The 27,353-nt window shown below is 38.9% G+C and overlaps 1 protein-coding gene across 1 annotated transcript in view; it reads left to right on the forward strand.

Annotated features, from left to right (window-relative positions):
• The window catches only part of GRIP1 (glutamate receptor interacting protein 1), a 338,240-nt gene that overhangs the window by 176,413 nt on the left and 134,474 nt on the right, over positions 1-27,353 (forward strand). The window contains exons 8-10 of the mRNA XM_036760738.1: positions 8,065-8,212; positions 10,022-10,191; positions 19,201-19,356. Of these exons, the coding sequence (XP_036616633.1) occupies positions 8,065-8,212; positions 10,022-10,191; positions 19,201-19,356 (474 nt within the window). The remainder of the gene's footprint in view (positions 1-8,064; positions 8,213-10,021; positions 10,192-19,200; positions 19,357-27,353) is intronic.

A 27,353-nucleotide genomic window follows, 5' to 3' on the forward strand; every position in this document is an offset into this window, starting at 1 on the left:
AGGAGTCTAATAGTCCCCTCCTCCTTACGGTCTGAACTACCTGAGTTATGTCTTTTGGACTTTAGTTCCCCCTTTTATTAAATAATAAACTATTCTGGCAGTAGAGTAAGTGAACTGATTGTTTCTTATTCAGTTATTTCACATCATTTCTTATTTAATTCATTTTAATGATATGCAAAGGTACTGTGCTAGGTACTGGGAAAGATATACAGTTTAGCTTAGTCACGTTTCTTGCTTTCATGGAACTTATCTATTTTATATTATATATAAATAAGTAGAAAATGCTGCTTGAGTAATATTAACAAAACACTATCATGTGGGGGGATTGGTTCTTTTTTTGAGAGGGAAGGCTTCATGGAGGAGTGCGGTCAACAAGCACTTATTAAGTGCTTACTATGTGTCAGGCTCAGTTCTAAGTACTAGAGATTGGGGGAAAAAAAGGCAAAGCATAGTCCCTGACATCAAAGAACTCACGTTTTAATGAGGAGACAATGTACCAAAAAAAGTACATATGATATACATACAATATAAATGGAAAGTAGTCTCAGAGGGAATGTACTACCAGTGAGGGTATCATGTTGGGCAGGGGTTACCAGGAAATGCCTCTTGCAGAAGGTGGGATTTGGCCTGAGTCTTGAAGTCAGACAGGGCAGACAGGAGAAAAAGGTGAGCAAGGAGAGCATTTCAGATGTGGGGGAAGCCACCCATGTGAAGGCATGTAGTCACCTATGACCCGGTAATACTGGGCTGATACCCTCAAAGAGATCACAGAAAGAAGAAAGGGACCCATATGCGCCAAAATTTTTTTTAATAACTAGTTGTGGTGGCAAGGAACTAGAAACTAAGGGAACGTCCATTTTGATTGCCAATACACCTACTTTATCATCTATATATCTATCCATCCATCCATCCATCCATCCGTTTATCCATCAATCCACTTACCTACCTTGTCAATCTATCTTTCTGTCTACCTTATCTGTCTAATTGAATATGAGTTTATGTATATACACATGTATGTGGATAACTGTAACCATGAAATACTAATGTTCAAAGAATCTGTATTTTCACCTATGAAGACATTCCAACTACTGAAGCAAAACACATCTATTTTTAGACTTAGTCAATTGTCTTTTTTAAGAATTCCTGTGACTGAAAGAAGATCATTTTTCAGCCAGCATAGAGCTCTCTGCTGGGTCTCTGAACTTCCATATACTCGGTGAATGTCTTGTACATATCTAGCTAGTTGAATTTTGTGTCCTTCATTAGAATGCATGCCTTTCTAGGGCAGAAGCTGGTTTTTGCTCTTTTTTTGAATCTCCAGCACTCAGCACGGTGCCTGCAAATAATAAATGCTTAAATGCTTGTTGACTGAACTTTATCTAGGCTTTCCTTCTAATGATAAATAGTCATTGAACCCCTGACTCAAAACTGGTCCAGCTTAGAAATCTGTCCAAAGTTTACATGCCACTATCATGACCTTCAAGGACTCACTTCTGACCTTGATTAGGCATTATAATAGGCCTGTAGTAGTTTTATATGAATAATTCACATTTATATAGTGCTGGTTATTTCATATACTTGGCCACTTCCCCAGAAGTACCCTTAGACAGGCAACAGTCTGCTTCTCAGTCCTTCAAAAACATTGTGTTGTTGTTTAGTTCCTGGGAAAGTTGATGAAACGGTTTAATTTCACTATTTGAGTACTAAGCTGAGAATAGTAGGGCTTTTTGCTAATGAATAATCTGGTAAGGACCCCGTTCCTCCTACTATTTATCTAAAGGATATGTTAGCCAGGGCATGTTAGCATTAACTTGCAAAAAGTCATTGTGCTGTCTTGGGTGGGATTTAATCAAACCTTGTCCTCTGATTAAAATGCACTGTTCAGAAGGAAAATTGATTAACAAAATGAAAAAATCTAGTGTTTTCTGTGCAAACAGTCATTGGTGTATAATTATAGTAGCCCATAAATCACCACAGTGCATAAGTGCTTTACTGTTGATATAAATATCTTAATGACTGAAACCTCTTTAACCATGAATAATTTATGTCTGTATGACTCTTTTTTTCACACTCATGCTTTACTTCAACATGATGAATTAATCCTCTGTCAGGGGCTGTGAACTTGATTTCTTCCTGATTTTTCTTTCTTCTGTTTGTTTCTTCTCATGATGGCATGTCTGTTTCTTCTCTTCCGCCATCTTTAATGGGTACCCCCTCACCCGCACCCTGGTTGTATCCCTTTGGTTTTCCTTTGCATCCTCCTAGATATCTTAGTAAAAGGCTGAAGCATTTCTGATGACACTTTTCATAAGGACTTTTGTGACTTACGTGCAGTAGCATTTGGGGATATCCAATTGACTTTTCTTTATTGTTGGGAACACGCATCTGAGTAAGGCCTGACGAATGCTGACTTTTTATGATTGGTGAATGCTGTCACCAGGTGTCAAGAACTTTCCAGATGAGATTGGTTGCTGGCCTTGATTGCAAGTAATTCCTTATCCTTTGCTTTGTAATTTATTTCCATGGGTATTAATTGGCAGGAAGAGTAAGAACCAAGCAACTGCACAGCTTCTGAGTTTAGGTCTTTTTTTGCATAAATGCTGCCCCCATGACCTCCTCTAACACATCAGTCTCTACAAAAAAGTCTTGGTGCCGTAACAGAAACGCCAGCACTAAAGTTTTCAAAACTTGAAAGATGCCTTCATTTAGTCTCTAAAGAAATTTAGTCTCTTTTCTCAAAAGCCAGTGCAAAAACTTTGTGAGCACCCCACTGACAAGAGTCTCATAGAAGTTTGCAGTTCCAAGAAAATGTCAGCCAATGTATATAGCCTGCATGTAACCTGGATTCATTCCAGGTCTTTCTCTTCTAAACTAAATCCTAAAAGTATTACTTTAGGCTATTGAAAGGCCATTTCCCCATCTTATCATTCAAGCAAAGGTGCCATGCACTAAGTAATTCTTCCTTTAGGTGAGAGACTTGTACAAAAATATTGAAAATGTCAATACAAACAACAGATTTTCATAGAATCAGAGACGCTTAAAGCCTAAAAGAACATCAGTGACCATCTTACCCAAACTGTACCTGACCCTCTTAAAACATTCCTAACAAGTTTTGTTTCCAATACAGTCCAATAAACATTTATTATTCCTTCCCTCCGTCAAGGGGGTCTACAGTATACCCCTACCAAAATATTGCTTTTTATTTCTGACTTCTTTGATCCTTAATCAGATACTTTCTCTAGTATTTCACCCTTGATTGCTGGATTTCTTGAAGATATCTTCTTAATGTTACCCAACCACCATTATTTCCTTTTCGATAAAGTATAACTTTCTAATATCAAATTCTGGTTGAGTCCCATGACATTGTGTCAGTGATAACCTATAAAGTCAGGTTTTCTCCCTTGACTTTGCTGTTGTTTAGTCTTCAATCACGTTTGACTATTTGTGATCCCATGGACCACAGCATTCCAGAACTTTCCATCTTCTATAATCTCTTGAAGTCTATCCACGTTCATGTTCCCTTGACTTAGGATTTCTCATTCTCCCTTTTACTAAACACTTGCACTTTGTGCATTTTATATACTGTAGCTACCTGGGGCCATAGGTTTTTTGCTGCCTCTCCTAGATATTCTCTCTCATGAATTAATTATCTTCTTTTCTATTCTTTCTCCTCCTCCATTATACCCATTATTATAATAGCTCTCCATGATTGTAATAATCATAATAACTAACATTAATATATTGCTTTAAGGTTTACACAGAACTTTATATGCATATATCTATGCACATCATATATATTACCTCAAATATGCATATATGTTTATATGTATATGTTCATACATGTAACATCTCACTGGATCCTTACAACAGTGTGAGGTAAGTATTACTGTTATCTCCATTTCTCAAACGAGGAAACTGAGGCTGAAAGCAATTCAGTGTCTTGCCCAGGGTTATAACAATTATTGTCTGGCCTGAGGCAGAATTTTAACTCAGATATTCCTAACTTCCAAGTGTAGCTCTTTACCCACTGAGCCACCACCCAGCTGCCTAATATCAGGCTTGTCAACTTTATGTGGGCAAATTTCTCCAGAAGGAAAAATCAGCACATCAGAGGAATCAGTCAGTCAACAACCATTTATTAAGTATTTTCTGTGTGCCAGGTACTCTGCTAAGGGCTGAGGATATAAGCAGAGGCAAAAATAAATGCATTCTATGCCCTCAAGGAGTTTACATTCTAATCAGGCAAGATAACATACAAACAGCTTTCTACATAGAAGATCTATACTGTGTAAATGAATGATAATCTTAGAGGGAAACCACTAATAGTGGAGAAGACTGGAGAAGGCCTCCCCAGAAGAAGATGAAATTTAAGCTGATTCTTGAAGGAAGCCAGGAAAGAGAAGTGAGGGAGGTGAAGAGAGAAGAGTACTACTCTAGCCGTGGGAGACAGCCGGTGAAAAGGCATAGTCCTGGGAAACGGAGTGTCATAAGCGAGGAAGAGCAAGTAAGCCAGTGTAACTGGACTATAACATGGAGGGAAGTAAAGTTTAAGGGAGTCTGGTGCCAGGCCATTATCTCCCCTAAGTGGCATTAGTTGGTATTCATTATGCCCAAGTTTAGTGTGGAAGACTCTTTTCCTCTTATGCCTAATTCTAAGCCTCACAAGATACAGTTCTCCCATAAATCCTACTAAATATAAATGCTGGCCCCTGTACCTTTCTTTCAAGATATTTGAAATAAGAAATGGACAGACGTTATAGACAGTTACTTTGTCGAGCCTCTTGCAGTTAATGCAGGATCACAGCTCTCTTCAGCTGGAGGAAAAGAACAAAGAAATCCCAATCAGCAATTGTTATCATCACCAAAATCCCTTCTATACATTGTCCTGAATAGATACTCACAAAGTTCACTTGTCTTGATTATTTAAAGAGTAAGTCAGCTCATGGGATGGAGGTGTCCCAGGAAAGTAATTGATTGGGCAATTGGACCTAGTTAAGGAGGCAGCTAATGAAGAGTTATCTCTTTACTGAACAAATCTTGTGATCCTCTCATCCTTTAGAGTTATCTGGGTTCCATAGACTTTAATTCTAGGTAGTAGTCCTGGGGATGATGTCCAATAGGTCTCAGAGTCTGCTTGAGATGGTTCCTACTTGGAGAAACTACATCAGCTTACATCCTAATCAATATGGGGTTTTGTATTATGATAATTGTGGTAACCCAGATACCACCATATTGCCACCTTACTTTAAATTATGCCCAGAACTCAAATCCCCAGAAATCATTTGGGTGAGGATAAATTGAGATTAAAACAGAAGCAATATTACGATGGAAACATAACCATAGACTGCTTATCCAGGAAAAGGAAATAAATGATGAGTTCTAAAAGTAGATGATAAAACTGGGACATAGTCATGATGTGGTCATGATTAAGGGACGTTGCCTATCTGGACATCTGCTAGAGTTGCTTCTGCTCAACATGAAAGACATAATACTTCTTCAGCTATGTGATTTTATTGATGGAGGTTGGTCTATCACAGTGCTTCTTGAACTGTGGGTCGTGACTGTATATGGGGTTGCATAACTAATGTGGGAGTCAAGAAAAATTTGCTAATGGAAAAAGTTTCTGAGTGCACAGCAACCAAAAATTAATTCTAAATCAAATGTGTAAGGAATCCAAGATGTTTCTGGCAGCACTTGCCCATGTTGCATTGCTTGACTTCGCTGCAGCCTTGATTCTGAACACACAGCATACACACTTTGCACACCACACAACACCAACGGACACTGCCAGAGACACCTTGGCTCAGACTCGAGACTATCATATGTGAAGAATTGCAGTGTTTTTACTGTACGTACAAAGTTTTCTGCTCTTACAGAAACATAATAGTTTAATTGCAGAAAATAAAGACTTTTAATATTTCCCTGCCATAAAAATGAATAAGCACACCCATCTCATTGGCATGCAAATTTGTTTTCGTCCTTAATAAATGGTAAAATCATATGTATACCAAAGAATTGTTTTTAAAATAAATGGTTTTATTATTTATTATCAGTAAATATTTGATATATACTCTTATTTTATATACCTATATATACCTGGGGTCACATAAAAATTTCTTGGGCAAAAAAGGGTCACAAGGGGGAAAAGTTTAAGAAACCCAGTTCTATCAAACAATGAAGATCATAACCTTCCAATGCTTCTTCATCTTGTGTAATTATTTCCATTTCTTCCCATAACTCCTCCATTCTTGGGGCTTCTTTCTAGATCTTTTAACATCCTTTGAGTACCAGTGCAGCACACAAGCTATACACCTCTTATCCTTCCCCCTTTCCATGTTCCAGTTCATCTTCTTTTCTGGTCCTGTCTTAGATGATAATACCACCATGATTTATACCACCTTCTGTGTTCAAGTTATCATTTGTAATATTCTGGAGTCTGTTAATGCCCACAATATATGTCTTCATTGCCCTTTTGAGGACCTATGGCTTTGATTCTTTAAAGATTCTGGCATTCCAACCATAAAACAACATATTGATATTGAAAAGGTGGGACTTGATTTCAGGGAAAAGGTTGGAATCATTGGAAATGCTATATAATTTCCCAGATGCAGTCTAGCTGGCCCTATTCTGCCTGTACAGAGTTTGTCTCTATTCTGCTGATGCACCAACTTTATGGGCTGTCCATTAAATTGTACGTTATAGTCTGGACAGTAGGCATTCTTCATTCACTTGGATTTTTCCTTTGTGGACTGTTAAGCTGAAGTCTTTTGAGTTATTGTGAATCTTTTAAGTTCTATAGCATTCTTAGTCTTAGTGTAATCAACATGATGTTACATGCAAATAAACATTGTCTGGAGTACTTCACCAACTGTAGGGAAATCCTCTAGAATCTGTGCTGGACGGCCTCCATGATAATGGCAGATACCTTTGGCAAGTTCATTCCTTCTCTGCCTCCACCTCTTAGAATCTCTAACTTTCTTCAGGGATCAATTTGTGACCCATTTCCTATAATGATAATAATAGCCATTATTTTTATTACTGATAATTATTACCATTAATAATTATTGGTAACCGTAATAGCTAGCATTATAAACCATGCTTTAAAACTTGAAAATTGTTTCATATATTGTTTCATTTTATGCTCACAATAATCCTGGGAGGTAGATGCTATGATTACATTATTTTACTGATGTAGAAACTGAGGCAGACAGAGGCTAATTGACTTACCCAAAGTCTTGCAGCTATTAAGTGTCTGAGGCCAGATTTGAACTCAGGTCTTCCTGATTCCACATCTAGTGCTCTATCTGCTGTGCTGCCTAGTCACCTATGGGAAGCCTTTTCCAGTCCCTCTATTTTTAAATGCTCTCTCTATTCTCAAGTGACTTTATATATACTTATCTGTTTACATGTTGTTTCCTTATGGTAGAATGTAAGCTCTTTCCTGATTTTATCTTCAGTCTTTGTATCGCTGGACCTTAGTGGCTGTACCTTGCTTAATAAGTGTATATAAGATTGGGCAGGTTTGGATATTACTATTAATAATCAAGAAGTTGGTTGGGCAAAATTATCTATGTTGTCGCATCTACTGGTAATGCTAATATGATTTAATGCCTTTTCTTGCACGAGATAAATGGAGAAGGGGATCATAACATCTGCCTTTGAGTATTTGATGGACTACAACGTTGAGAAGATACTAGACATTTTGGCTCCAGAAGCTAGAATGATGGCTCCTGGATAAGAGTTACATGGAGGCAGGTTTTAGATAGATATAAAATCAAGGAAATTAGAGGACTCCAAAAGTAGAATGACATCAGGAGTTGATAACCACTGGGTCCACCTGTGCGGGAAAGGAGTCCACCAGTCTATGACCCAAATGTACCCAAGGGAATCAGGAGAGCACAAGACTATATTGTGAAAGATGTATCTGTCACTGTATTATGACACAGAGACGTCACTGTTCAACCCTTTGATGTATTCTGTGCCTGTTACAGTCCTGTATGATTGAATCATCAATACTGATAATATACTGACCTCTTTTTTATTTTTAAATTAAATTTCCAACAGATTCAGTGGCAACAGCCTCTGGGCCACTGCTTGTTGAAGTTGCCAAAACCCCTGGTTCCAGCCTTGGTGTCGCACTGAGTACCTCAATGTGCTGCAACAAGCAGGTCATCATCATCGACAAAATCAAATCTGCAAGTATTGCCGACAGGTGAGTGTCCATGAAGATGCTTCATCTTCTAAACTGCATGACGGAAAGCAATGACAGAAAGCAAACAAATAAAAAACTAAAATTTAAGTTTCCTTGCCGTTTTCTCCAAGTTTTGTTTAGAGACAAGTCACTGTTGTTGGGCTTTAAAATTTACCTGCCCTATCAGTTACCTACCCTAGTCACAATGGAAGTCTTAGTTTAAGGATTCTCCCCAGGTGTTTGGTTTGGCCATTGGTGCGGTTTTTTAAAGTCCTTTTTTTTTAAAGAAACAAAGCAAATTCTCCTACCATGCATTGCCACATAAACCTTCTATTATTTCCATGGAGAAGTCAAGCAGTTCTTTGTTTGTGATGTAGCATGCAGTGAAGTATCCAAAGGAGTTAAACCCTATAGCCATGAAATCTTATTATTTTCCTTAAATGAAAAAAAAAATTGACTACCTGGCTAGAATCCTTAAAGAAAAGCCCTGCACTGTGAAACAGCTGTCATGGTGTGTTAATCTTAAGGTTTTACAACCTTGAAGTGTCCCTTTAAGGTGCATTTCTCATTCCTACAACACAATAAAAATGAAACTCCTTTACCTTAAGTTTTTTTTCCTTCTAATTAATATTTTAGAATGTTGCTGAGGTTGATGGGAGGGAAAGACTGGTTTCCCACCTACAAAATCATTTTACAGTTCCTGATAAGAAAGACTTCATTTCCTCTATTTAGAGTGACCCAGCACATTCAAATGAAATTATATTTACAGATGGAAAAGATGATTAAAAACACCTCTTTGCCCTAAGACGTAGGCTACTAAAGCTTGGAATATTTTTCTATTTTATTTTAAAACATGCTTTAGGAGCTAGGCTCTTACGCATGTCCCTAGCTCTTTTCTCCCCTATATCCCATTTCTTCCCAGTATTACCCCTCACAGCAGGGCTGTGAGAAGCAACCCCCTGTAGTGGTCAGTCTACAGCTCCACTGTGGTCTTATCCTACATTAAAGCCTTTAACAGCCATTGATCTGGGGGTGCTCTCCATTTCAATGCGCAGGATGCTTTAATTTTCTCCGTCTGTTTTTTCCCATTCCACAGGGGGTAACCAGTTAAAGGAACTGTCCACTTGATTGGTACGTCGGGATGCTGACTGCTGTGTTTGCATTTCTCAACTTATCCAGCAGCCAGTTTCTTGAGTGCAGCAAGATATAGCAGCTAGCCCCCTTCCCCTTGTCCCAATCTTCCCCTCAAGGAACCATGCTAGCCCTGGTTTCACAACTTGTTTGAATCTTGCATAATTTCCATCATCATTTACAGTTTCTATTCTAATTAATGTTTAACTTTGGAATAGCAAAACAAAAAGAAAATGGTGGGCTGGGTGCTTGTGTGTATTCAGCTACCCCATTCCAATTCTTTGAATAATATCTTGGGTTATTGTGTACTTACCAACTCTTATATAGTGATATGAAGGCCTAAGGGAAGAAAAACTGAAAAAATTTCAGGAGGAAGGAGAGAAAAAAGTGTTTTTCAAAATTATTTCCACATATCTCTCTCCCCCCATAAAAATCAGAAAAGAATGTGAAACATACGTTGTTTTCCTGAATTTTTCCATTTTTTCCAAGCCTTCATGTCTCTATTTGTATATCAGGTTTGTATTAAAAGGCTTAAAATTTGACATTGGATGGCTCCTATAACACTTCAACTTTTCCTTTCTTTTTTTTATAAGATAATAAATATCTCTTATAATTTTCATGAACAATTTGAAGGAACTAAAAGTCACATTCCAAGTGGGAGCCGTACTTGATCAGACTGAGTTTTTTTCCTTTCTGTAGATGTGGTGCATTACATGTTGGAGATCATATTCTTTCCATCGATGGAACTAGCATGGAATACTGCACCATGGCTGAGGCAACCCAGTTCCTTGCCAATACGACAGACCAGGTCAAGCTTGAGATCCTTCCCTATCACCAGACTCGAGTAGCACTGAAGGGACCTGACCATGGTAAGAGGATCCATTTGGATAGATCTCCTCATATCAGTTTATTTTCTCCTCACAGTTATTGCTTTGGCCAGGAGAATAAGAAACTAGAATGGAGCTGAGGTGGAGTCTATGTCCATCCTTTTCAGTATTATAGGCTAACTCATTTATTGTCCCAGTGCCTTGCCCGTTGCCTGACACATAGTAGGAGCTTAATAAATTCTTGGTGATTGATTGTTTATTGATTATTCTCCATCTGAAAAGTTCCCCTTTTCAAGTTGTATGTGGTTTGCTTGAATATGCCCTCATGGAAATCCATAAAACTGAGGCATGTAAATAGTTTTAAGAGTGTTTATTGGGGCAGCTAGGTGGTGCCGTGAGTAGAGCACCCGCCCTGGAGTCAAGAGAACCTGAGTTCAAATCCGGACTCAGACACTTGACACATGTACTAGCTGTGTGACCTTGGGCAAGTTACTTAACCCCAATTTCCCTGCAAAAAAAAAGTGTTTATTAAAGTCTTGCTTAATGTAAAGCAAAGTCCCCAAGGCCAATGGAACAGGTGGAAGGGAAGCACTTAGCATTTTTAATGCTGGACTTCCTTCCTAAATATAAAACAACGAACCTGCAAAAGGCAAACCTGAATGTATATTTTGACAGTATTATAGTGGATTCCCATGCTCCTTCATAACTCTTAAGGATGCCATCTAAGTGTTCCTGCTTCAAAGAAGTCAGGTAATTAGTCTTCATTCCTTGTGGAATATTCTATCTCCCAGAGTTTCAAAAGCATGGCTGGTATTTTCAGAGCCCAGGAAGAAAAGAGGTACCGCCTTGTCAGGTCTGGTCTCATCTCTGAAACTGTTTCTTCTCAGGATGATAAACTTTTCCTTCTCAGATTGGATACTACATTGTCTGAAAGTGAACAATACACCAGCAATATGTTCTGATCGAATCAAGAACTACCAAGCATACTAATAGGGCCAGAAACTGGACCTCTGATTTTATTGATGTAAATAACTCCAAGTTATCAAATGCAGGTTGGCACTTTCCAAACAACCAAAAGGCTTCAGGAGTGGCTCAGAGCCCTGAGAAGTGAGATGACTTGCCCCTGGCCCCAGCCGGTGTATGTAAGAGACAGGACTGGAATCCAGGTCTTCGCTTCCTGACCAGCTCTCTCTATTCAGTCTACCATGCTCAGTGGAGAGCCACAAAGTATTCATATATCAAAGAATAAAAAAGAAGCTCAGAGATTATGGCTTTAAAGCACACAGATGTGCCTATTAATTTTTAAATGAGGCCCAGCTAAGCTTCTTTAATCAAAAGATGCCCCAAGAATAAGAGCTTCATGCCCAAAAAAGGCAACCAGAGAAATTCCTGTAGTTTTGTTTTCAAAATTTCCCCTTATTTTAGAATTTAAAAAAAAAATCTTAAGCCATGATTTAATGCCAAGGCCGCTTATTTTTCTTACATTCCACGAACCCATAAACCTCCTTTGGTGCTGATCATTATGTCTCGAAGAGAATTGATATGTTTCTGTACACATAGGAAGATAGCAAATTTCTCTGGAATTGCCTTCTTGGGTGTAGAGAGCTCATTTGTATTACATGCCTTACACCTCTGAAAGCAGTTTATACTTTTTCTCCACAGTTTGAGAAGGGGCATCAGGGTTGGGGGATGTGGGTGGGGTAGATAATTCCATACTGAACAAATCAGCTGGATACAACCTTTTTAATTAAATAGAGCTCATACAGCCCTAGAGCTAATGAAATCCACAGTACCCCATCATTCTTATCAGAGTTTAAATTTTGCACGTTGAACAAAGTACAGAAAGTATGCCAAGCAGGCAGATTATCCAATTTTTTAAAAAATCTAGCATCTTTTAAAATATTTGAATAAAAATGGTAAAGAGCAGTAGTAGATTCCAAATCACAGGACATTCATACAGGTCACGATGGTAATGGTATTTTCTGACACGCAGACTAAGGGAAAAGACTCTTTAATGTATAAGGATCTCCACAACACTGAAAACTCTTCATTGACTTGGCATGGGTTGGGGGCAGTGTGTGTCAAGCAACAGAGCATGTATCTTGAGTGATGCTGGGTTGTTTTTTTTCCCTTAAGTTTTGCTAATGATTTTTTTTTCTATTACATTTATTTCTGAATATATTCCTCCTGGCCTCCCCTACCTAATGAGCCTCCTTTTGTAACAAAGAAGAAAAAAATAGTTAAGCATTTGAATGATTATATAGTCATAGTTCCCCACCTCTCCAACAAGCAGAGGAATGTATTTCTTCTAGTAATACCGTTTTGTCATAGAAATGTAATATTATCTAAATTCCTCCATTAATGACTCCCAGATCAATTCCTAAATTGTTTTTTTATTTTCTTAAGCCAATTTATTCTTCTTTCTTTTTATTTTCCCTACACACCAATAATAAAAAGTTTGCTCCAAGCAATTTCCCAACATATTGACAAAGGAATAAAATTATTTATCCTGCAACTCGGTTCAAGTGGCTGATTTTACTCTCTAAACTGCATGTACTAGGAGAAAGCCGTAATATTTCTTCAGCATACAGTTGGCATAACAATAATTCACATTTATGTAGTATTATGGGATTTACAAAATACTTTCTTCACAGCACCCTGTAAGGGAGGTTATTTGGGTATTATCATCCAAAGATAAGGAAAACTGATTCATCGAGAGGGACTTTCCTAAGGTTGCACATCTAGTAAGAGATGGAGGCACATCTCAGTCTTGGGACTTTTGTTGACCTTAAGACCAGTATTCTTTCCAGTACCTTACACTGCTACTTGTATCTGATACCATTTGGCAGCTACGTGGCACAGTGAATAGAGTGCCAGGCCTGGAGTCAGAAAGACCCAAGTTCAAATACAGCCTAGAAACTTACTAGATGTATCACCGTGGGCAAGTCACTTAACCCTTTTCCCCTCAGTTTTTCCATATGCAAAATGAGCTGCAGAAGGAAATAACAAATCACTTCAGTATCTTCGACAAGAAGGCCCCAAATGGGCCTTCACATGTCAGACTCTTGTCTGACATGACTGAAAAATGACTCAACAACCACAAAATATGGAAGAAATGGGTTACCTAAATCATAGGGCTGATCCTGTCTCCCACTTTCCCTTTACAAACTCTTTTACTTGTCTTCTTCCAAATGTAGTATACAGGTGTCACTTGCTTTGAATGAATGCATGTTGTATACTGGTAAATGGTTTGGAAAACCACTTTCTATAAAGTGAATCCTATTTTCCCAGCTTATAAAAATCAGTTTACATTCCCGCCAACATGTAAACACGCTCATACCACCCAGGCCATTTAAAAAAAAATCCTCAAAATACCCTGAGTAACAATTTTACATCAAGGTAACTGTTTCATTTGCTTTCACGTTTTTCCTATCACATAGGTACATAGATCTCTTCCAAAGTATAATGATACTTTCTATCCTTTAATGTATTTTATCATTACACACACATATACCCTCTTATGTTGTCCTGATTTATGTCTGGCTGCTGGACCCTGATTGATGACTCTGGAGGAGAAAGTGAGGCTGGTGACTTTGCACAGCTCTGCCTCACTTAAATCCAGCTTACTTGCAAGTCGTGGCATAACTTCTTGATGCCGCATTTCTCTTCAAGAATGAAGGACAAACAACAACATACTATACATATGAGTGTGTGTGTATGTAGATGTGTATACACACACACACACACACACACTCATACATATAGGATGTGCATTTATACACACACGTATATGAGTTTATATATATACGTACACATGCATATATGAATGTACATATACATATATATTGCATATATGTATGTATATGCATATATATCATTATATATACTTTATATCAGCGTGGAACATCCTTATAGCATTTCTTTGACATACTTTGGATGGGAAGAGATAGAGTACTGTCCATATTTTACTTTGGTGGACTCACAAAGAGTAAAAGTTAACATTGGAAAGAGCAGTGAACCTGCTTTCAAATTGTGCCTTTGGTACCTGTCACCTACATGACCTTGAACCAGTCTCTTAACCTCCATGGGCCTCAATTTGCTCGTCTGTAAAACGAGGGGGCTCTACAGATGACTTCTGAAGTCCCTCCCAAGCTTTTATTCTGTGATCCTAGGAACCTAACTGCAGGGGAAAAGTCTGTTTTTGTTGTTGAGAAGTATAGATTGTACAGGCTGTAGGAAGGAAGAATTCTGATGGATAAAGACTGGTCCCAAGCAGAAAACCTGGAAGCCGGCTATCAGATCAGGGGAGGAAGGTCTGTAGTCACCTAGTTGGGTACATACATCGAATATTCTGCACATAATATATACTCAACCATGGGAGCAGGGCTAGGCCATCTGACTTTTATTTGGCATGGTATTTGATGTAGATTAGGAAGTAGCAGGGAGACCCTAAGTGAGCTTTTGTAACTTGTGACTTTAGCAGGTCTGTCCACCGTCCTTTAGCTTTGGAATTATCCTTCTCCTTTATTGCAATAGAGGTGGCAAGATGGTACACAAAATCCCAAAGCTGACAAAGTACTACATCATTATCTGAATTGCTTTTGTATTTGCTATCCAGACTACACCACTTGACACCATCAAGTCAATTCAACAAACATTCATTAAAGGCCTATTGTGTACAAGGAACCATGATCAGTGCTGAGCATACAGTGGGGGGTGGGGGGGGGGAGAATGGTATAATCTCTGCTTTCAAAGAGCTTGACGATGCAATGAGGTTAAGACAGGTACTCCAAGAGCTACAAAACAAGGCAGAATGTAATAAGCACATAGGAGTAGTTAAACTGAAAAGAGGCATGAAAGATCTAAGGGAGACATCACTTGTAGCTTTCAGGATAGTGGGGTGGGGAAGGATGGTGTCTATCAGGTTTGGCTTCATAGAAAAGGAAAAATGTGATTTAGACCTTAAAGAAATAGAATATCTCAACAGGTAGAGATGGGGAAAGAGTCTTTTCTAGACATACTGATAGCATGTTAAGACTCCAGGAGGAAGAAAAAAGATAAGATGAGGGATGCTCGTCCATTTGTTTTTGTTTTTAGACTCCATCTCCCTCTCTTCCCTAGGCTGGAAATGCAGTAGCCACTCATGTGTGCAATCCCAATGCCAATCAGTTTGGAAGCCTTAACCTGCTCCAGTTTTCGGGCCTAGCCTCCTCAGGCAGCCTGGAGGCCCTCCGTGCTAGGGGACACACCACATTGATGCCTCTCTTAGTGAGGACACCCAATTGGCTTTTGTTCTACTGCAGCTCAGAATTGCCAAACACTGGCCTCAGCTTCCCTAGGATCAGGAACTACAGGCAAGTGCTGCCACACCTGGTCTAATTATCCATTTTGGCTGGAACATGAATACATGTAGTTTGAAATAGAGCTGGAAAAGTGTCCTACAGCCAAATTGTGGCAAACACTAAAGTCCTCAGCTAAAAGGTTTGCATTTTGTACCTTCATTCAAAAAAAATAAGGATAGACTATTTTCAAAGCATTGTACCAGAGACCAAAAATACAAAAATATTATTAAAAGACAACTTCCCTGCCTTGAGGATCTTGGTGGTAGACATGAGAGGATTTAACAACAAATTGGATGCTGAGGATGAGGATGAGAGAAGAGACAGAAATGACTGAGTTTTAAGAGCTACATTGACAGAAGAATGGTGATATTTACGAGAGAGAGAGACAGAGAAACAGAGTGAGAGAGTTCAGTTTTGTCCATATTGAATTTAAGATAAATGAGAATATACAGAGAGAATATATCTGGTAGTTGGAAATGCAGGCCTAGAGTTCATATGGGAAATTGGGGCTGGAGATACAGATTCAAGAATCCTCTGCATTCGGGTGCTCAAGGAACCATGGGAGTGTGTGGGATCCTCAAGGGGAAGAAAATTGTGAAATCAGAGAAAAGAAGAGAAAGCCAGGGGTGATATCCAGAAGCCAACACCATGGCAGAGATCAGTGGAGATCTTTGGATTGTATTATTGTACCAGCTCTACAGTCTACTGTAGCACAGAAGAAAATAATTTTTTAAAAGTTAAAGTAGATTCAGCAGCTGCAACAACAAGAGCATTCCTCCCTCCCACCCCCCCCCAAATTGTTGTAAGTTTTTAGGTGCTTGTCAGAGAGAGGAAGGAAGGAGAAAGAGGGCAATCACTTGGCTGGAAAGGAGGGGGAGAGGGCTAGAAGTGGTAAGGTGTCACAAGATCAACAGAAGCCTTTTATTTTTCTCAGATAGGAGAGGCCTGAGCATATTTCTGGACAGGATGATGCGAGAATGAATCTAAATGACCGATGGAATAAGGTCCGAGAAGAGGAGGGAGGGGATGATATCAAGGTCACAGATGGAAGGACCAGCCTTGTTGAAGAGTAGGGCCTTATCACATACTGTCTTTTTTTTTCTAATTATTCCAGTCTTGGCTCCCAAATGAGAAGGGCTATAGTTAGCCTCAAGGTCTTTTCTATCTTTTCTATCACCACTTTAATTAGCACAGTGCTGGGCACACAGAAGATGTTTAACAAAGACTTGCTGACTGATTGATTTTCCAAACGCCACATCCCATGACCTTTTCTCCACCTCCAAATGGCTTCATCCTTGTACAGCATTAGGTACCATTAGCCATATCACCTTGACAGACTCTCATTCCTCTGCTCCCACAATAGCATCCTTTGCTGGTTTTCTTTCTGCTTTTCTGACCACTGCCTCTGAGTCTCTCCTGTTTCACCTTCTTCCTCCTACCCCTTCAGCTTCATAATATTATAACAGTAGGAGCAAGGTAGCAGAAGCCGGGATGATGAGTAGCCTCTCAGGTATAAGAAATATAGGTTAATACTATTCCCCAGGGGGAATTTATGACTTACTCTCTTGAATATTAAATTATTCTGGGGAAATTTCTCTTAAGCAAGGGCTAACTCTACCTCATCTACTTTAAAAGGCACTAGCTTGGCTAGCGGATGGAAGAGGAGACAGAATTTGAAGTTAATGAGTACTTTTCTCAGCTCTGAGGCTAATTCGATCATTAACATATAACACAAATGACTGAACCTTCCAGCAAGAAGAGGGTTCAACTACCACATTGGGGTGTTACAAGCAATGAGTATTTATAGATATATTTGCTAATGATGAAAAGCATATGACCTTAGAGTTAGAAGAAGTGGAAAGATGTATGAGTTGATCTTTATTCTTTTGATTGCATTCTGTTTGAGGATATCAATTTGAAAAACTTAAGTATACCAAGGATCAGTATTGTTTGTATTCTCAAGCTTTGGGCAGGGAAACAAAGCTTAATAGCAGAGAATATAGAGAATGTTGTTCAGGGAAAGTAATGAAATGCCTCTGAACATCACATTAAAACGATTGAGAAGCTTTGCCCCCAAAATATAGCTTATTGTCAAAAATGAATTGAACGTCTTCCGGAAATACAAGTCTAGTAATCAAATATTCATTTCTAGAGAAAAAGGACATTGCTCAGAATCACATAAAATCATATCACAGGCCAAGATTTCTTTATTACTGGAAGCCCTAGATAAGATCCTAGTAGAAATAGCTGATTGTTGAGGATAATCAAATGGCAGTGATAGATGTTGGCTAAATTAAAATGTCAGAGCAATAACTTGTAGTGACTGACATGTAAACTACTCGAATCAGGAGAGAATGTGATTTATCTCTCCTAGTTTTCTTTTGCTTAATATACAAGGGCTGTTAACTGGCGGAGATTTGCACATCTTTAATTACTAATAGTGTGTCATATATCTTGATGGGGTTGACTTTTAAGCTAAAAAATGTTTTTAATCTCAGCAGCTAAGCACAGGGGGAGATTAGAAATTGATTCAATAGTCATCTTTAAAGGAAGAAAAATGGGCTGTAGAAAAGCATGCATTATTCTTGGGAGGATGAAAGGTTTCAATCCCAGATGTTAATCATCTGCTTTGCTGACCACTGAGAAAAAGGGAAAAGCCAAACAAATCTTTTTTCCTTTGCAAACCGCTTTCATTTTTGTCATTTTTTTTTCTTTATTTGAACAGTTTAGTTACCTTTTCCTCTTTTTTGGTTCTTCCTCTCCTTCTTTTCCCCCCTCCCATTTCCTGTCATCCCTTCATGCGGGCAGATAAAGTTCAGAGGAGCAACAGGCAACTTACCTGGGATTCCTGGGCCAACAACCACAGCAGGCTACTCACCTATGACCATTATAACACCTACCGCCCTGACCATTGCAGGATGGCAGCCTGGAAATTCCAGAAACCACCTCCTCCGAAAAACCCTCGTAATGTTCCAGGCTTTCCCTTCCTGGCTTCTAATTTAAAGTTCTTTCTCCTCCCCTCCCCACCCTTCCCCCTCTTCCCTTCTCCCTTCCCTTCCTCCTCTCTTCCCCTGTCCCAATCCTTCTTCCTCCCCCCCCCTTCTCTATTTCTCTCCTCTCCTTTCTTTCTCTCTCTCTCCTCTCCCCACTTCTCCTGCTCTCTCATTCCGTCTTTGTCGTCATGGATGTCATGCTTTCTCATAACAATGAAAGGTTATTTCTGACATCTTTTAAACCCTTTTCTTTTCCAAGTGGACAGCCTTGGTTGCTAAGAAAAGGTATGGAAATTCAGAATGCTTTGCTTTCATGTGACAAGGTTATTTACTGTAGTTCAGGCTAGCATATAGAGTTAATGTGGATAGATCATCTGTGTCTGTGAAGTTCATGTCACAACTTGCCTGTAAAGAAAAATTGACACTTGAATGTATTGCTTATGAAGAAGTTGTGTTTTAATGTGTCTTGTCTGATGCTGAAGATGTTAGTACCATCTGTTTTTCACTGTGTCTCCAGGGTTCCAACTAGATCATAGGGACTTGTTAGGTCTTACATTTAAATCATCAGAGGCCTGGTCTGTGTCTTTGTTGTGAGATGCCTCCATCCTATCCCTGTGCCTCATGTATATTTCTCTGATTTATTACTGGCTAGCAGGTGTGGACAACACCTCACCCTGTCCAAGAATTCTCTATGCCAAGTTTCTACTTTCTTACAGCAGCTATGGTGTCTTCATCCATCTCTCCTACCTCCATGAGTGGGTATAGCCTGAATTCCCTGAACACAGGGACATTACCTCGAGGTGTCTACACTACCAGCCCGCGCGGGACTATGATGAGGAGGAGACTGAAAAAGAAAGACTTCAAAAGCTCATGTAAGTGGAAAAGGGAATCTTTTGCATTTGGCCTGGAAGTCCATGCCCCAGCTGGGGGGGAACAGAGGGCGCAGGGGAAGGAATGGATGAAAATTAGCAGGTATTAATATTTTAGATGCTAAAAACGATAGGGGAAGCCTTTTATGTGTTTGGGACAAAATTATGATAGAGGGATACCAGTTTGTGTTATAGGCAGCTAAAATTATATGGTCCACATAATGAGGTTGATACCTTTGATTTTATATCTAAATCGTATTGGTTCATTTGAGCTTGCTTGGCCTCTAATTTATTTAAAGGAAAGCTTTTCTTTGGTGTGACACAGTCTTATTTAGAAATTAAGGTTGATTTGGTTTCTAGGTTCTACTATAGCATTCCGTGTGCCTTTGGACTCGAAATCTTTTTGTTTGTTTGTTTTCTGCTCTGAAGTGTGGTAATACTTTATAACTACCCACCCTAACTGAACTGAGGATAAATGAACATTAGTTCACAAAGACCATTCTTTGGAATACCAGTTGTGATTATCTGCAGATGGGAACCATCGGAACGGTTAAGCACCAAAGAAATTAAACATGTGTCAGGGCTTGGATTTGGATAATTGGTGACGAGGGATAGAGAGGAGTGTGTGCATTTCTTGTGAATGTCCCTTTCCATCCCACCATTGATTTATCCAGCCTCATATCGTTTTGCCTCCTGTCTACTCTACTCTCTAGCCAAACTGGACTACTTTCTACTTCTCAAACATGCATTGTGTTTTCTCAGTTTCACACCTTTGCTCAGATTATTCCCTGTACTTAGAATGCCTTTCCACATCATCATTGCCTGATAAATTCCTACCCACTCTTTAACGTCCAGTGCCACGTCCTTTAAGGACTTCTTTACGCAGTATGGAGGGAGAGGTGATCTATGTGAACACCTCATTCAGAGATGCATGCTGAGAAGCTAGATGATTAAATATGGCACCCCCTTACCCTAATTAATTCAACTATGTTCATGTCATCCCTTCTGCCCTTATATACTTAATTTATACTGTGTTGCCAAACCTGTTATATTCATTTTGATTTTAATGTTGGTGCTAGGGCCAGGGAGCAGGTTATCTTCTGTGGTAATCCTTGCCCTGCCACCCCAACATCTATGGAAGACAGGATGCCAGATTTGTAAGGATGATCCAGCTTCAAATCTCACCTCTGACGCTACTGTGCAACCGTAACAAAGGCACTTAACTACTCTAAAATCCAGTCTTTTCATCTATAAAAAGAGAATGATGTCTGGATGGTGATATCCTGTTTTTATAGGATTGTGAGACCTAATCAATCCATCAGCAAGCATTTTTTAAATACTTACTATGTGCCAGGCACTGTGATAAGTATTAGGGATGCAGTGACAGGCAAGGAGCTCCCATTCTGATGGAAAGGCACCATACAAAGAACTATGTACATAAAAAGTATATATAATGTAAATGAGAGGTAATTTCAGAGGAAAGGCCCTGGGGGTGGGGGTTAAAGTGACACTGGGAAAGGCTTCTTGCAGAAGGTTAGATTTAAGCTGAGTATGGAAGGAAGTGATATTAATGAACAGCCATTTCACTTTCATGAGCATTGTCTGAAAAATCTGCTAGAAGTCCATACCTCTTGACAAACCAGAGCATAGCTTGGGCTCATCCTTTTCCTAAAGGTCATCTTCTGCTCATAGAAGCATTGTAGTAATTTCATGGAGTACCTCCCACAAGTCAGCCAGTACTTATTTGAGGAACCCAAGAGCTACCCAACTCTTAAACTCCCAAGGTTGTAATGAAGGCTGGAAACATCCATCTCAGGTTTGCAGTTTGGTCATCTGTGCTCAGGGAAAGAAACATAAAGCAAAAGAGACAACCAGAGGTCCGAGGTCCAGGTTCAGGCTCAACTAGACAGTACATACGCTTGTTGCCATGTGCTTACATCCTCCATTGGTGCTAGGAAGCCCTCCCCACCACCAATGAGAAATTCAAGAGAGAGCTATCAGAATAGAGTCCCAGGCCCCACATTCGAGAAAGAGGAAGAAGGGAGCAAGAATCTCAGAGGTTATCTCTCCCTTTAAAACTTACTGAGCAGGTGGCTCTTTCTGGTGTAGCAGATATTTTTCTTTGATGCAGACTCTTTGCCCCGCTGCCATCAAGGGGATTAAGGTATTGCTCTATCACCCCAACACTCAGCTTAGCTCCATTCACATGTTCCATTGGCTGTGTTAGACTTCCATTACATATGCAAAACTCTTTGCAAAACTGAAAGTGCTGTATTTGTTAGATATTGTTCTAATTGACATTCCCCAATTTTCCTACTTTTTAAGGGCCTTCCCCCCATTGGATCTCATGTAGCACTTTGTCTTTCAAACCCTTAATGCACTCCCCTTGTGTATTACAGTTATTCATGTTTGTGTCTTATGTCCTTAAAGGACCATGAGCTCTGGGTAGGCAGGGATTTAAAAAAAAATTTAAACTTTTCATCCTTTCCCAGGGCCTCTGTATACAGTAAGCATCTAATGGTGTTTATTGAATGAAAATGGAATGAAATTACCTAAAAAAGAAATTGAAAGAAGATAGGGTTATTTCCTTTGCTTCTAAGTTGGGTAAGAAGGTTGTTGCCCTTGTAATCTGATGATGCCCAACTAGGAATTTCCCTCAGTTGTAAATGGTGTGACATCATTTAATATGACGGCAAATTTAATATGACAGCAAAGCAGGGATAAGACAATAGAAGGGAGACTGAGCTCTGTCAAGTTGGAAGCAAGTACCTGTTAGAATCTGGAACTTTTCCTAAATGCTTCTGAGTCAGCTATTTAGCATTGGAGCAAATTCCGTGCGTGCGTGCGTGCGTGCGTGTGTGTGTGTGTGTGTGTGTGTGTGTGTATTTCTCTCATTCTGCATTTTTTCCTGGCCTGTCAAGGATATCAATATTCATATTAACATACAGGTTTTATCATTTTACCACAGGAAAATGTCAGTTGTGGTATCTTTACCTTCTTTTTTATTTTAGATTTACTATCACCAAAAATATTTAAACTATGGAATAAAATAATACACAAAACCCTCGATATATCATATGGCATATTTAAACAAAGTATAAATAAATTAACAAACTAAAAAAAGTGTTTACTCTCTGTCCCCTTCTAACTTTTTAAACCCAGTTCAATCCAGCACATTTCTGAGGCATTACTATATGTAAGGCACGAGAGATACAAAGACCAAAAAAAATAAGTACTAAACTTGAATTTGGAAGACCTGTGTCATCCTGGGCAAGTCACTTAACCTCTAGCCTCACTTTCCTCATCTATAAATGAATGGATTTGATGACCTTTAGTTCATTCTACCTCTAAATGTATGATCCTTTCATCCTACAAAATGCTGTTATCCTTTAGCTTTGTTTTTGTACTACAGGGTGTTCCTAAAGTCTGAACACATAGGCAAAAATGCATATTTTCAAGAAATGAAATGAATGAAATTTACAACAACATTTTATTTAATTGGAATATTAACAAATAACATCTTCAATATGATTTCCATCATTTGTGATGCAAAGTTTAATGTGCTTTGCAAGATTCATGTGAACTCGTTGCAATAACTCCACATTGCTGTCAGTTTTAGCATACTCACTCTTTATGCATTCAATCAAGTGTGTTGCACCTGTAATTTTCATTGAGTACGCCTTCTCCTTTGGCATACCCCAGAAAAAGAAGTCAAGGGGTCTAAGGTCTGTTAATTCCAAATATTTCAAAATATGCATTTTTGCCCATGTGTCTAGATTTTAGGGACACCCTGTATTTGTGATGTCTTCAGAGTCAATAGAAAGTATTTTGCCATTCAGTTACTAATGTAAAATGGTTTCACCAAAGTACATTGCCATATTTATTTTTGTGAACATTGTCAATGTGAATAATATTGAATATGTAGCATGTACATAGACACATGTGAATACCATGAGTATGTACCATGTACATATATGTCATATTAATCACTAGAAAACATGGACTCATGTCCATGACAAGGAAGAGCATTAAGAAAAATGACTAAGTTTGTTTGTATTTCTATTTTAAAGGCTGTTATTTATGTTTAGCAAGAAATTCCTCTTCAGTTAAGATGGTTAGTAGACACAAGATAAGGAAAACGTGCATTGATTTTTCAAGCATATCTAATTTCATGGAAAGGATTCAAGCTCTGTCTCTTTCCTCTAGTCACTCAAAATTATTCTTAAATTAGCAAATGACTCTTCTTCACATAGGAATGTAAGCAGAGCAACAACCCATTAATTTGTTAATTCCCTACTTTCTCTTATGGCCATTAGCCAGAATTTATTTTAAAAGCATATACTTAAAGGATATGTCTTAATGTATCTCAAAAGTGCTTATGTCTGCATCTGTTTTAATCATATGATAAATTTATAAGACAATATGGCATAGTGGATAAAGATTTGGTCTCAGAATCAGGAAGGCCCAAGTACAAGACATGTCTCTGGCTGCTTTCTGACTTAACATTGGACAAGTAATTTAAACTCCCAGTACCCTATACAGCTCTAATTAATAAAGATTCATTGAAAGAATTGACTGATTACCCCAAAACTGAAAGAAGATGGAATCATTTCCTTTACTTAGCAGATGGGTAAGGAAGATTGTTTCCTACCTAATCTGATCATGACAAGCTCGGAATTCCACCCAGTTGTAAATGGGTGTAACTTGTGTAGATGTCAGTCTATACTGGCAGAGGACATTCCTAACTAGAAACTCCCTCTATCAATAAAGTAATAGGTCTAGTTAACAAAATTAATAACTAAATATGTAATGATGATAAATTGCTGCTACTACTTATTTGCACTTATATAGAAACATCTGAAAAATTAATACTATCCCAAATTCTGGCAATAAAAGGATGGTATAGGATGCTATGAACCTTTTACTACCACAGGTTTGAAATGATACCAGTGACAAGTTTTCTCAGGAACAACTAACTAGTAATAAAAAGTTTATTGTGACTCTTGCCAGCTTTATTCCCTCCTCTTTATTTTGGTTTTGACATTTTTTTCATTCTTTATGGATGGAGGATAACAGCAGTAACAACAAATAAAATAAAAGTCTATCTGTATACTGGTGAAAAATTGATACTATCGCCTGTAAAATGCAAATTTCTCATGTGTGGCTGAAATGCAAAGCAATGCCGCAGCCCGAAAAGAATAAAACACTCTCATCCAATATTTTAAAATTCTTTATTTTTGTCAGCAAAGAGACAAAAGCCCCACAGTACATTTTATGCAGAGCTGGAAAGTCACATGAGAATAGAATTTAGAATTGGAAGAAAAATTAGATATCTCTGGTCCAAATCCATTATTTTAAAGATGAAGAACCTGAAGACTAGAAAGGTGAAGTGATGTATGCAAGACCATACAAGTAGTTTGATAGTTGAACCATGACTGAAACCTGGGTCCTCTGACTCCAGATCCAACATTTTTTTCCACTGGAACATCTTGTCTCTCCCACTGTATCACATGGCTTAGCACACTGACAGAATGATACTTAGACTTCACCTCCACCCTTTAGCAACCTAGCTTCCTTCAAAGCTCAGATGAAGTGCTCCACCTCCTCCTACATGAGGCTTTTCCTGATCCCTCCAGCTACTAGTTAATGCTCACCCCCCCAAAATGACTTGTATTTATGTTGTGTATATTATGCATATGCCATATGTATACATGTTGTTTCCTTTGATAAAATAGAAGCTTCTTGAGGGCAGGTACTGTTTCATATTTTTTTTTTTTAGTTTATAACCCCATCGTATGGTACGTATTAGATGCTTTATTAAATGCTTCTCATTTTATTAGAATACTCATTCTCCTAAATTACACACCACAAAAGCATTTATGGTGTAATATATGTACTGTAACAGCAAAAACTATTAAGCCATGGGGCTGGGTCTTAGAGAAGATTATACTTGGTCTCTTCCTAAAACTTTCTGTTTGCTAACCTGTACAGAATATCCCCAGCCTAAGTAGTTTATCATCTATGCAGTAGAGGTTTGAGAACTGATCCTCCCCTCCCCCTCCCATCCCACCATCCACTCCTACCCTATCTCACCTCCACCCACCCCATCCCCCCACCCTAGGGGATTTGTAGAACTGAGAAGGCATGCTTATTCAAGGTAATGGTGGCCTTGAGAAATGGTGGATCTAGTCAACACTCCCTGGCTTCAGTTCTGAGGTGCTGGAACAAAGCCAGTCTTACAGCGGTATGGCAACCAGTAGTGGGAACTTGGAGTAGCCCCTCTATTGCTGTTTTCTGGAGAGCAAACCCAATAGTCCGACTCCACTGAAGAGGAACCAGGAAACAGAAACTGGAGCCAATCCATAAAACTGCCACTGAAAGAATATGAGGATGAAAAAAGTTGGGAACCCCAAAATGTCAGGATACAGGAAGAGTCCGCCTGGAAAGAATTCAAGCACCCAAGCCTTCTTTCAGTCAAAGTAGCAAGGTTTATTATAAAACCAACAGACCAGGCTAGATTCCTAATAAATCTGCAATTTGATGGGGGTGAGATTGATACTTATATACAAAAAAGGAACAGTGAAAAGATCTGGGTGGGATTAAGGAGTGGTAAATAGTCTGGAGAGAGCCAGATGTAACATTGAAAAGACTATCAGGCTAATTAGATTCTCTAAATGGGATAAAGGAGTGGTCCAGTATATGAAAGTAGTCTGGCTGGGCCAAGTGATTAAGAATTGTCAAGTGATTAGGTGGGCTGGAGTGGGCCAATTGCCTTGGACAGAGGTACCAATGATCTGGGCTGCTGAAATGTATGGGAAAATTCAGGGACTAGGTTGCTTTCAAAGACACGATCTTTTCCTTTTGGTGATCCAGATCCCATCATCCTATCATTCCGACCTCACTTCCTTCAGTAAAAAGAGGAGCAAGTGATGGAAGTGAGTACTGACCTTTTCTTCCAGTCATACATTTTTTACAGTGACTTTGCAAGTACCTTTTTTTTTTGAAGGGATAGACAGAACAATGATAACTAACAACAGAACAAAGGCAGAGCTGCCCCATTCTTATTTTGCTTCTGTTTCTTCTGAAAAGAGGAATGACCTTTACCCTGGAGCTGTATGGAAGAAAAAATGACTAACAGGTAGCCGATGCCCAAGACATGTAAGGCAATAGACACTAAAAGAGTACCTCACTGTCCTTGGTGAATTAAAATCACCTGTATGAGATGAAGGACATCCTCCAGTTTGGAAAGAACGGGCCGATATGATTACCGAGCCGCCATCAGGGAGATGTGAAAGATCATGGAAAATGGGAGAGGTACAATGAGACTGGAGAAAGACAAGCATCATCTCAGTTTTCAAAAAGGGAAGAGAACCAGAATCTGCAAGCTGTAGGCCAGTGAGCTTGATTACGGCTTCTGGGAAAATTCTAGAGTGAGTCTGTAAAGAGATGGTTGTCGAACATGTAGACAGAGAAACATCGATTATGAAGAGCCAGCACGGAGGCTTCAACAGGAGCAGACTGCCAGACTAACCTCCCTTCCTTTCCAGACAGGATTGCTGAACTGGGAAATGAGGGGAATGCTGTGGCTGTAATTTACCCAGATTTTAGCAAAGCTTTTGATAAAACAGCTCATACTATTTTTGTGTAAAAGATAAAGAAGTTTGGATTAGTAGATAAAATTCAGAACTGGCTGGATGACTGGACTCAACGAATAGTCATTACGGGAGGTAGGTGGCATAGAGTGCTGGGCTTGGATTCAGGAAGACCTGAGTTCAAATTCTGCCTCAGACACTTACTAGCTGTATGACCCTTGGTAAAAATCACTTAATCTGTTGCCTCAGTTTCCTTAAATGTAAAGTGGGGATAATCATAGTACCTGCCTCCCAAGGTGGTTGTAAGGATTAATGAGTTGATAATTGTCAAGCACTTAGCATAGTGCTTGGTACATACTAGGTTCTATATAATTATTGGCAATTATTATTATTATTATTAATGGCTTA

The sequence above is a fragment of the Trichosurus vulpecula genome, chromosome 5 (assembly GCF_011100635.1).
Source record: "Trichosurus vulpecula isolate mTriVul1 chromosome 5, mTriVul1.pri, whole genome shotgun sequence".
NCBI lineage: Eukaryota > Metazoa > Chordata > Mammalia > Diprotodontia > Phalangeridae > Trichosurus > Trichosurus vulpecula.